General features: G+C 37.3%; 1 protein-coding gene across 4 annotated transcripts in view; it reads right to left on the bottom strand.

Moving 5' to 3' along the window:
• Positions 1-12,802, bottom strand: part of fam171a1 (family with sequence similarity 171 member A1) — a 54,503-nt gene that overhangs the window by 5,270 nt on the left and 36,431 nt on the right. For 2 of the 4 annotated variants that reach the window (XM_087287170.1, XM_087287171.1), the window contains exons 6-8: positions 3,273-3,318; positions 1,161-1,277; positions 672-786 (exon numbers count right to left, since the gene is read on the bottom strand). In XM_087287170.1, coding sequence (XP_087143296.1) covers positions 672-786; positions 1,161-1,277; positions 3,273-3,318 — 278 coding nt within the window. The remainder of the gene's footprint in view (positions 1-671; positions 787-1,160; positions 1,278-3,272; positions 3,319-12,802) is intronic. The other 2 variants (XM_087287168.1, XM_087287169.1) reach the window with 1 other exon arrangement.

Genomic DNA, 12,802 nt, shown 5'->3' with positions numbered 1-12,802 from the left:
GTGATGATTTAAATGATTAAAATTATGATTTCTGACTACATATTTTAATTTGCTGAGTCCAAACATGTGAGGAGCGTCACAAAAATCAGGTTTAATTTAAACATCTGAACTTCACATCATTACTGTGCATCTAACTGCAAAAGCATATTGTATTGTACTTAGGGTTGCTATCTTGTGCTGTTATATTTGAATTTGAGGATGGGTAGATGATCGAGGTCATGTGTCCTCTGAATACGTTTCAAAAAATGTATTTGAGTTTTTATTAAAAATATTTATTCTGATCATTTTGAATCTTCACCTAACAAATATCCTTATTTACAAAAAAAATAAAAAAATAAAAAATAAACCAATACTAAAACTAATAGAAACTAAACTAAAACAAAGCAATTTCAATATATAGAAACTAATAAAAACTGGTAAATCCGCCTTTAAAAACTAATTAAAACTAACTGAATTTGAAAACAAAAAGACAAAACTAAATAAAAACTAAAACTAATGAAAAATCAAAAACAATTATAACCTCGCCAGGCACAGGGGAAAACTAGTTCTCAGTGAATCAACCTGGTGACTAGTTCCTATAACAAAGTTCACATTTCTACCCTGTGCAAATGATCTTATGATCTTCCCAGATATTTTTATTAGGCTTTGTTCTTCCCCAAAATAAGACTCACCTGCAATAGTAGAGCAGCAGGCAGAGCAGGAACAGCAGTATGAGGGCCATTCCCCCTAGTATGACCAGCAGGAAGACTGTGTGGTAAGTGCTAATGTCCTTTGCCACCACCGGACCTACAACAGAACATGCACACTTGGTTTTCAGCATCGATGAATCCTTTCACATTTACCATGTACCACTTCTCCCCTTTACAGTATCCATCAATAGCACTCCTCAACAGCAGAGATGTCCTAGAAGCATCGTTTTCATGCTGAAAGCCATGACCCCTGGCATAATGACATCATTCTTTTAGCTGGCAGATATGAATAGCACAGTGAATGTGCAAACAACTCTACAAGTCAATAACTCGGTCTGCTACAAAGCACTTGTAATGTCTGCCTGCTGGGCTCCTCTCTCCATTAATGGCTATATAAAAGAATCAAAGAATGGACAGCCATCCAACAATATTTCAAATAAAAAAGGCCTAGTAATGGATGATGATTGTTACCTGTGTTGATAGGAGACATTGCTGCGACCCAATAGCCAAGCTGAGGGGCAATGTACGTGAGAGTCAACTGCTTGCCCTCTCTCTGAACGTATCCAAGACTGCTCTTCAGCCAGGCACCTGCACACACGCACGCACGCACGCACGCACGCACGCACGCACGCACGCACGCACGCACGCACGCACGCACACACACACGCACACACACACACACACACACACGCACACACACACACACACATAGACATGTTTGTATTTAATACACACTACTGGTCAAAGTTTGGAGGCTGCATTTATTTATTAATAATGATTTTAAAAAGCAGTGATATTGTGACAATTATTTTGAAATCAAAATAACAACTATTTGTGTGAATATTTTCTTCAATGTAATTTATTTCTCTGATGGCAATGCTGAATGTTCATAATTACTCCTGTCTACAGTGTCACATGATCCTCCAGTGATTCTAATGTTTGTTGAAAGATTTCAGATTACTGTCGATAACAGCTGTGCTGCCTCATATTCTTGCAACTGATGAATTACCATTCAAAATCATCATTAAAAAATAAATAAAATAGCTAACTAAATAAGTTAATAAATCAGTGATGCATTTCATTGGTCTAAAGTGCAAGTTCATGAATGTTACATGAATTTAAATCAGGGTTTCTGCAGGTTTCACCAAGTTAAATTTAAGACTAAGGGCGTACTCGCACTATGCTATCCGGAACGTGCCCGGGCCTGTCTCCCGGATCGTTTGAGAAGAGTACAGTAAGTGCTCTGAATCGGGCTTAGGCACGGTTCACTTGGCCGGCCCTGGCCAGATTGGAAGAGGTGTGTCAGAGTGCAGTTCACTTGGGCTTTGGTGCGGTACGCTTGTAGTGTGAGTGCGAAGCACCAGAGCCCGAAACTGAAGACAAGACATGACTTTTACGGGATTGTTTTATATGGATTTTATTAATAATTCTTACTGTTTAATAAACGCAAACTGTCGTAGATTAATAAAGACACAAACCCCTCACTGCACGACAACTGCACCTTCAGCAAATCTCCTAATTCCTGTAGCATGAGGACTTTTATGATTGTTTATAAGCATCAAAAGTGGCGGATCAGTTCGGCGAAATATCAGACTGCGTCACTGCATCCCAAACGACTAAAACAATATAACTAAAGAACTCTTCACTGTGCTAAGCGAGAGTGCTTCTCTACTGAACAGCGCTTCTTCAATGACGTAAGAATGCCCAGGCCCGAATGTAATGAGAGTCTGGGCTGTCGGGGGAAACGGGAGGGGGACAAGCGTGCTTTGGCCCGGTTCAAGGCAACTGTACATAGTGCGAGTACGCTTTTAAGACTATTATAAAGGAAATTAGACTTATATGGGGCTAAATGCTTAGATTATAACACTACAAATATATTTTCACTTGCCCCATCAAAAAATGATTACAATTTAATACATTTAATAATACAATAATAATAATTTAGTTCAAATATATATTTATTAATTTTCAAATATATCCATTCACAAACCCTATAACCCTTATCAACAATAGAACAAAACATAGCTGTCAAAAACTTCAGTCTACAATAATAATAATTTAATAATAAAAAATATAGGCCAGGTCAGTATCCTCAGCACTAAATAAATGGAGAATATTTAAGCAAAATGTTACTGTAATGAAAATAATTAAATGCTTTTTTAAAAAATATTTATTGAGATAGATTGTTGGTGATTGTATGTGTAGTAATGGCCAGATTGGGTAGCTATGAAAAAAGGAAAATGAAGACCTGTTAAAAAACATTTAAGAGCTACAACACAAAATTTCAGTAAATTTAAGACTTTAACGTCTAAAGTTGAGCTTTTAAGACAGTTTAAGACCCTGAGGATACCCTGTTAAATACATTTTCAATATTTTTATACAGCAGTGAATATATTTTTTGTTCAAATCAAAATGTTAAAATGCATAAAAAAGCCTTCAAATTACACTGTGATATTTACATGTACACAGTAACAGTAACTTTGTCTTTTTCTGTTTAGTAGGTTTACATTATGGCTACTCAGCAATATCACCACTACAATAAAACAATACAATCCTGTAATCAATCACAAAAGAAATATAAACCTCTGTCTCGAGGAAGTCTGTGGTCAGCGCTGATTTGAGTCCAGCACTGAGAACAGACAGTACAGAAATCACTCAAAATACTGTACTACCATTCTATCAGATTTCTCTGTTGATCACTTACAATACAATCAACTGACTTTTTACTAGACTATTGTGTCTAGATCAATGACTGTAAAAAATATGGACGACGTGACAGCCCCTTTTCCCATTAAACGCCTTGAGGGCAAAACGCCTGCTTGACGGGCACAAACTGTCGCAAACGACTGCTGAAATTGGAGCCTTGACATGCGCAGAAGGACTGTCTGATGGAGCCAGAGGAGGAGCCGCGAAAATGAGCGGAGCCGAGCTTCCAACCAAACGCTTTATGTAAAATCAACCACGCCCCCCGAACTTCTCAGCATGCGTTTGCGGTCATATCAACACAAATGGATGTAATAACGTTAACAAATATGAGGGTTTTATATATTCCATCGCGCCAGCTCCGGGCCGCAGCGCATAACATACTCACGGCGTCGCGGGTTGATTCCGGCTCGCATGTGGCAGCGCCGGCTCGATTGACTCGGGCTGGAATCGGGCAGTGAGTACAGGCATCCGGAGTAGGTCCAGCATAGGTAGTCAGTCTGAGCTCTGAGGAGTAAGTCTCCGGCAGGCGAGAATCTAGCCTGTACTGGCCCAAGTATATTTTGCTATTTGGGTGGATAGGCATGTATCAGCAAACTAATAAAGCCCGAAAAAAGCCCTGACCTTAGAGAATAAACAGTGTTCCACCAGGATCATGTATGTCAAAAACTGTAGTTTACTGCTGAACTCATTTTGTCATGGTAAAATAACACAGAAAGCGAATAATAACACTTTAGTCTCCTGCCGAAGCTCAGACGCGCTGCTTTGATAAACTGTCAATCACAACTGTCAATCACGATGACACGCCCAGCATTAAATTACTGCTAAAAACAAACTGTTTACAAAAATGAAGATCTGCACCTATTTCAGCACAATAACCAGTGCCTTAATCCACCAGAACCATCTTTCGGGACATTTTATTGCAAGTGTAATACATTTTTTTATTTGGGCTCAAGTCTCCTTCATTAACACGGAGGAGGCGGGCTTTATGACTTGTACTGCAGCCAGCCCCCAGGGGGCGATCTAACGGCCGAGACCTTCACTCAAACGCAGGCTTGCGGCACACTTGGTCTAGATGCTTTCCCAAATGTGTGTGGAACCAGACAGGGAAAAAATCCAACCATACAAACTACAAGAAGCGCCTCCATTGGGATCTATATCTAGGTTGTTATCCATTCCTAATTAATTAGAATCAGAATGGGCTTTATTCACCAAGTGAGTGCAAAAACCACAAGGAGTTTCTTTTTTTATGGTTTACAGGTGCTCATACACAAATATAAAAAAAAAACATTAACTGTGTGCAGGCTCAGTAATTTAAATTTTATGGCAAATAATATATTAGTTTCACTGTTTTTAATGTAAAATAACTGAGAATAAACATGGGAGACAGAGATGCTAACAATGTTTTTGCATCTGAATGAGGGGGGGTGGCTTTGACAGAGTTTAATTTATTTAAACTCAATTTATTTGTTGTTGTTTTACAGTTAACGTCATGAAAAATACTAAATTGAACAAATAAAATAAATAGTAAATTAAAGAGCCCATATTATGGGTTTTTGAAAATAACCTTCCATAGTGTGTAACACAGCTCTAAGTGAAGTGAAATATCCATCTAAGGCTTAAATCTGTAAGTGTACAGTGTTTAAAAACTGTTGATTCATCTATAAAAGAGTCAACTAACAGTGCTTCAAACGAGTCGTCTTGATAACGAGTCAATAGGTGTTTTGCGATGATGCGGCTACGAAACAAGTAGTTGTGCGCGCAAACCCGGGAGATTTGAAACCTGAGGCCCTGCCCGCTAACACAGAAGCAAAAGGCACACACACACACGCACACGCCGGTCGAATGAAGTCGAGCTGTGCAGATGGATATTATTGACAGTCTCTACCCAAGGATGAAACTGTAAAGTGGTTGAGGTTTACTTTTGCAAAAAATACCTCAGCATTATAGCCCAGCCCTGTGCAGTGCTTCTGGAAACTACATGCTTACAAAGAAGAATTCATTGGCCGTTTGTTAAAGGAAGGATCAGTAAAGACTGTCAGAACACGGAACAGTGCATCATGGATCACAAGTGTAAGTACGTGCGATTAAAATTGTTGCCTCGTTTACTCTAGCTTGCAATTTATGTATTTAGTTGTGATTTGTTACTTGTAACCGCTTGTACTGTATCAGGTTAACTCTTTATATTTTCATATCACGTGTAAAGCCACATTGAAAACTCGACGCGTGCCGCTTTGTTTACGGATCGTCAGCTGTACACACCTGCAACGGTCAAGTTTTAAAATAGTTCACTGCCCTCAACCCGAAAGCGGATTCTATGTATTGTGTTTTTGAATGTTTTGGTGTTGTGTCCTCTGAGGAGGAGAGTAATGTGTGTGTGAAAAAAGCGCAGGTAGCGTGTGAGGGGCTGGTATTCATCTCTCTCAAGTTCTTCTGAGGAGAAGGGTAGTGTGTGTGTGTGTGTGTGTGTGTGTGTGTGTGTGTGTGTGAAAAAGAAGAAAAGAGCAGGTAGAGTGAAATGCCTAGGACACGTGTTGATCTTCTCCCTAGTTATTGGAGTGTTTGCACAAAAAAATAGTTAGTCGTCCGTATTTTCAAGTCTATCGTCTGTATTTACATTCAACAATTGGCAGCCAAAATCCACACCTCACACTATAAAGCATGTATGCAATGTGACTACTTTTATATTGTTGATTAGCTGCTGGACATTTCACTCTGTCTCACGCTGAAGGCTGTCAGTGTCGACCAATCGAAACAGGCTGGCATCGGTCCAATTAGCGCAGATTAGCTTTGCGTTAAGGAGGGGAAAAAAATAATTTAATCGCTGAACGATTCATATGGGAGTCGCTGGGATAATTAGGTAAAAATAAATGCAAATTATAAGACCATGAAAGTGTTTTTTGACCTTGGATGCATATTAGACTGTTGTTGGAGACCCTTACAACCAAAATATGACCAATTTCATGTATAATAGGGGCTCTTTAAGTTAAGTTTTATAAACTAATTTTGAGAGGAGCTCGTGATATGATTAAGCACGACTGGCTGCTTATCTGTAATCACTAATAATCCAATCAGAGTGATCCTAGTTTACTATAAATGGATCATTTTCTCCCTACTGCTCTATCTTTGTTTTGGAAGAATCATTGGAAGAATTAATGTACATGCGACAATCAACGTCAGTCAAAGACAACATATAAACAGACAAGATGGAGAAATCAAGACGGTGGCAAACAGACAATAGAAAGTTCAAAAAAGACTGGCAAGATGATTTTTTTTATATAGCGAAATCAATTGCAAGACAGTATGTCTAGTTTGCAAACAGTCTGTTGCCATTTTAAAGGAGTAGAATATCCAACATCATTACGAAACAAAACACTATGCTGTTAATTCAAAATACATGGCTGAGATGTAAAAACAGAAGGCTATAGCGAGTCGCTAGAATTTATTCTTTCTTCATTTTCTTTTCAGCTTAGTCCCTTCATTAATCAGGGGTCACCACAGTGGAATGAACCGCCAACTTATCCAGCAAATGTTTTACGCAGCAGATGCCTTTCCAGGTGGAACCAAACACTGGGAAACACCCATACACTACGGATAATTTAGCTTATTCAATTTACCTACAGTGCATGTCTTTGGACTGTGGGGGAAACTGGAGCACCCACACAAACACGGGGAGAACATGCAAACTCTACACAGAAATGCCAACTGACCCAGCCGAGACTCGAACCAGCGACCTTCTTGCTGTGAGGTGATCGTGCTACCCAAGGCACCACTGTGATGCCTAGAATATAAAATAATTTTAAATGAATAAGGTGACCCTGTGGCAACTTTAATAAATTTTGCATCGTGTACCAAAAGGAAATTTTACTTTCGGCCCGCAACCTTCAGTCAAGTTTTATTTCTGTCCTTTCATAGGACAAACTTTGGGCACCCTTGATTAAGATAAACAGTTAAGATAAAAGAGAATTAGGATAAATCATTCAAACTGAATTCACGATTCAAATTCTGCAAGTCTGTGAAAAGAATGTTCTTAAACTTACAAAGCTAAAATGTGAATAGGTTCAAATCAGATAAGGGGGTTATTTGCTTAAATGGATTACATCGTAAATTCCACTTGTACTAAACCTCCAAAGTTTTTTTTCTGTTTAACACCAAATAAAATATTGTGAAATAATATGAAACCAATAGCCATTGACTTTCAAAGTATTTCTTCTTTTATGGATGACTACAGCTTCCAATAGTCTTCAAATATTTTATTATGTGTTGAATAGAAGGAAAAAAAAAATTCAAGAGACAAATTTGAGACCTCTTCTTCAGGGTGAGTAGATAATAATTTTGGGGGAACAGTCCCCTTAAGGACCACTTGATGGCAGTGAATGTTGTAGGAAAGGATTATTGTGTATGAAAAAGGGAAAAAAGAATGAAGAAAGTCATTTAGATAAAAGCAGAACATCAACATATCTCACTGGAAATTCAACATTTGCATATCTGTCAACCATCAGTTTTTTTTCCTGGCATTTTCCCTATACACAACTAATACCGCCGAACCACCAGGGGATGCCCCTTGCTCTAAAATGTGCATGTCGTCTGTGCTTTCATTTTATTTAGGCATGAAACACTTTGAAATAAATATAAAAATGGTTCAATATTCTTCCTATCCAGTACAGGCGCCGTTGCCCCTCCAATGCAATCCTCAAAACAGTTCATGTAGCAGTAGGGGGTATGACGGGTATGATCATTCGTGATTAAAAGTTTAAAACATTTGTTTGTTTTTTTATTCTCAGTCGCTGCACCACAGTTCACATTGATCTTATTCAGTTAATATTGATTGATTTTATTGATTAGTGCCAGATCAGCAGACACACTGCACTGAAGGCTACAGCAGTGAAATAAACACAGCAGCGCACTGAGCAAAATGCTGATGCACACAAACAGAGCAGACGAAAGAGGCTGGAGAATGATTCAGCATTGTTTACACAATTAGCTTCATGTACATGTGACGCAGGAATATTGCTGGACAACATCTCACACTCTCACAATACAGTCACATGCGGAGCTCTGCAATTTATCAATCTGCCACGCAAAGAAAGCCCTGTGTGAAGCGCTTTGTGCGCAGCATTACATAAGGTGTCTTTGCCAGTTGGCTTTTAACAATGCATTTACACGAATGCAACTGCTTTGATACAGTTTTGATACACTGGACTGAGTTAACAGCAGAACATTCAACCCAGAGCAGCAGATTGTGAAGATCAATATGGTTTTATACAAATATAACTACTACATACACACACAATTTGTGTATTTTTTTACCAATGCTGTGCATTTATTTGATGACAAATGCAGCAAAACTGTTATATTATTACATTTGATTGTCGATTGCCATTAGGTCAGTCATCATGTGCTCTTTTAGAAATTGTTCTAATATTCTGATTTGCTTATGCTCCTTTATTATTATTAAATAATATTAAATGGAATCAGGCGACTGCTTACTTAACTACAGATCCTGGCAGATCATTTTCTTATTCATTGCAATGCTTCTATCAGTAAACGCAGGAATAAACAGTATTATTAATGTGGGGTCTGATGTGCTTTTCAGTCTAGCTGGTGTCCCAGTGCACTACAGACAACAAAGCCAACTACATCATAAGAGAGGAAATAGAGTTAGTGTTGCCACTGTTCTCTGCTCTGTTTATGAGTGGCTGCCAGGAGACAACAGTGATAACAGAGCAGTCCAGACATGGCCTGAACTTAGAAACCCAAAAAGAACTGCTTCCCACAATATCCTGTATTCTGTCTTTTGAGCTGATTTAGATTCGCACATATACAGTATATTTTTGTTTTGAAAGCTTATTTGCACTATTTTTTCATCTAACATTTGCCCTTGTGTAAAGACCACAAACTGCTTCATATTTTTAGCCCACACCACAGCCTTTTAATTTATACTCCATTCGATAATGAGTAGGGATGGGAGGGGGAAAAAATTAACCATTCGTTTGTGTGGATACGCATCAGTACCTGAATGTACCACATGGTTCAAGCATTTTCTGCTTTTTTATAATCATTTGACGGGTAAGTGGGTGTGTGGATTGTTTTGGTATCTGATTGGAAAATGTGGTCTTATAGCATGTATAACAGTCTGTATCACCCTCGCTTTATCTTTGATGCTTTCTCTCTCGTGGCGTTTAGAGCAGTTTGTTGGTGTGATTACAGCTAACCGCAGTCTAGTCTATCCCATCACTGTTCAACTTTGTTCTTTCAATTCACATGCTTCAGGTTATATCGGTTTAAAGATTCAAGTGCAGGATGCAGCAGCAACTCAATACTCAAGCTGGTGCTCTGTCAGCTCACAAATACTTTTTAAATTTCATATCAGTGGAACACATGTATCACAACATAGGAATTTGCATATTTAAGAGTCGGCAAGTCTAAAATAAAAATTTGTGAAATCACATATTAAAATAAAGGTCATCATTACCATTGATCAGCAACACAGAACTAAATTAAAATGTATATGTCCTATATGTATAATAAGAGTGAAATTAGAACACATTGCCTTACAATTAGGGTTGGGCCGATAGACGATGCCATCGTCCATCACCGATGGCCATTAGAAAACACGATGCTGAGTTAGCATTGCGATCCATCACGCCCCCGCCCACCCCCTCCACCCCCAGTCGAAAATCCCACCCGATTAATAAACCCGCTCGCGAAAAATGTACACTAAGGCCCTGTTTATACTAATACGTCTTACTGTTAAAATGGCATTTTAGAACAAAAATGATCCACATCCACACCATTTTACCTAGCATTTCTGAACAGCCCTCCATCCGCTAAAAACACACATCCCGTGACCACACACACACACACGCGCTGAATCGTGTCTCACTATAGTTGTTAAACGTGATATTTAGAAATCCCACGTCTCCCAGAAGTTCTGGGGGTCTCTATGCATTTGCGGGACTCATAATGCCCGCAAACGAGTGATAATCTCTCGGAAATCACGCGTCTCCCTCCCGGTCCTCAAATAAGTCGCGCACCTTTTTCACCCCCGGATCCCCCCTCGCTCTTCAGAGACTTATGCTGATGTATGATATTTCTAAATAGTCTTTAGTTGCTACAATAGTTTTTTTACATTGTAAACCAAATCCATCTGAATATCATGACCACCAAAGTGATTCAAACCAACCTGATAATTTTGTGAATTGTCCCACCCCTAATAATGATTGAACATTCTCGTCTGCATTTTTTCTCCAAAAGTAATGTGTTAAAACAGACTGAACTAGAATTGCAGATACTGTTTAATACACATTTTCACTTGCAAATGTGGGTGCAGTCTATTTTTTTTTGCAGTCTTCAATATTTTTTCCCATCCGTATATTTTCTAATAGTCAAAAATCAGTTCTGCTCAGTTTTGTACTTTGTTGACATATAACGTAGGACTAATACAATTTAAAACAAATAGGTGTGCTGCATGTTTAAAAAAAAAACTAACATCATACAGACCCTATACATACAGAGCATAAGGAAGACAAAAAGGGTAAAAATACATCACAGCTGGTCATATCAACAAACAATTTGACTATGTTCATGTGATAACAGCCAATAACTGACATATGTTTGCATATAGGGCACAATAGTGATGTGTGCAAAAACTAGACGTCAGATTTATTTGTGAATTTAAAGAATATGTTTATTCATACTGGAATGTATATTTAATTAAATGTCATACTGACAGCCATAGAGAAGCACCTCATCAAATTGTATTCATTTTGTTTTAAAAACATTTGGCCTTGTCCACCTTCCATACTAGCATACACTTAGCTGAAGAATACTTCAAGCTTTACACTCAAAGTTAATCTTTATGAACACAAATTGCTTTACTAACATTGACAAATACTAGTAATCTTTTCAATTTCAAAGTCAATATATATCAATTTAGACACAATAGTCATTTACAGGCTATCAATAGTCATTTGAAAAGAACTTTAAGCTAATTGGCTGGCTGAGCGGACAAAATAACAGAGCTTACAGAGTAGAAGAACTCAATGAAGATCCTATTGTGATGCTTTAATGCATGTCTTCCCGATTCCTCCAGTCTGGTGCGGGACTGTGTTAGCGTGAAGCTGCTATGAGTCTCAGGCTTCTGCGGCACAGCCTCGCGGTTTGTTAAATGCATCATAAATCACAGCAATGGTCAAGCCATCCGCCAGAAGACTTTAAGTTTGGCTTTACACTTTACAGCTTTAAAGTCACAGGCACAGAGAATATTTTTATCAACAAAACAAAAATATTTATATTCATTTTACAGTGAATATAGCCAACATATTTTAGTGCATAAAAAATAGAGTTAAATACATTAAGATAAGAGCCTGGTCATCTAACATCTTTAGGAATAGAAAGATAAATAACACATTTAAATTCAAAGGAGTTTTTTCTAAAATAAAAACACAAAACAATCATAAAACTACAAAATTAGCTACAGTTTTTTATTGTTTCTTTTAATTTTTTTTTATAAAATTTGTATTTAATATTTTTCTTCAACATATTAATTTAAAATGTAAGGTCATTTTAAATGGAAAAGGCTCAAAATAAAACAGTCAAATAGCAATCAAAAAACTGTTTGACTGTTAAATATGCATATGGCTATTTCAACAATGCTTTCAAAAATAATGTAATAAATCAAACAAATAAAAATAAAACTAATTGAAATGTACAAAGCAAATAAAAGTAAAATGTAGATGTTAAAATAGAAGTAAAATCTTATTTGCTGTAATTAAAAAAATATATTGACAAAAATCTCACATCTAAATAATATTTTAAATTATTTCTGTTTCTATTTGTAAACAAAAAACTGTTCTTTTAAACGAATATTATTTTACAATATTCCTGCATTACTGCATATTCGAGCAATAATAAAACAGTTCTTTTAAATCCAAATATTTTACATTATTTAAAAAAATAATTAAATGCATCTTTGAATAGTATACAGCTAAGGTGAGAACAAGAGATGCAACTACAGAAAAAATATTCTCAAATATCTGAATAGCATCTGAGATAGATTTTTCTTTCTCTGATAGGAGGAATTTACTACTTCACAAAAGATCTGTCACAGCAGATTAGTATTTCAGAAGATTACCTCTTGACATAAACTGTTATTACAAGGACAGAAAAAAAGAAGAAAAAAAACTTAATGTGGAGTCTCTGAGAATGCATGGTGAATTTCGTCAGACTGAGAAAGCGAGGGACAAAGAGCACTGAGCTGAAGATATGGCCAGACTGGCCTTGCATTGTAATTATAGCAACCCTTATCTAACCACATTGAAATTATGGCATACTCAGAGCCCTGATTTACGAGGTAAAGATCTTTGTCTACAGGATCTCGACAGGACAAATTGCATATAACCTGACAA

The sequence above is a fragment of the Danio rerio genome, chromosome 16, assembly GCF_052040795.2.
Source record: "Danio rerio strain M-AB ecotype USA chromosome 16, GRCz13ab, whole genome shotgun sequence".
Taxonomy (NCBI): domain Eukaryota; kingdom Metazoa; phylum Chordata; class Actinopteri; order Cypriniformes; family Danionidae; genus Danio; species Danio rerio.
This window is presented reverse-complemented; position numbering and strand designations above follow the sequence as displayed.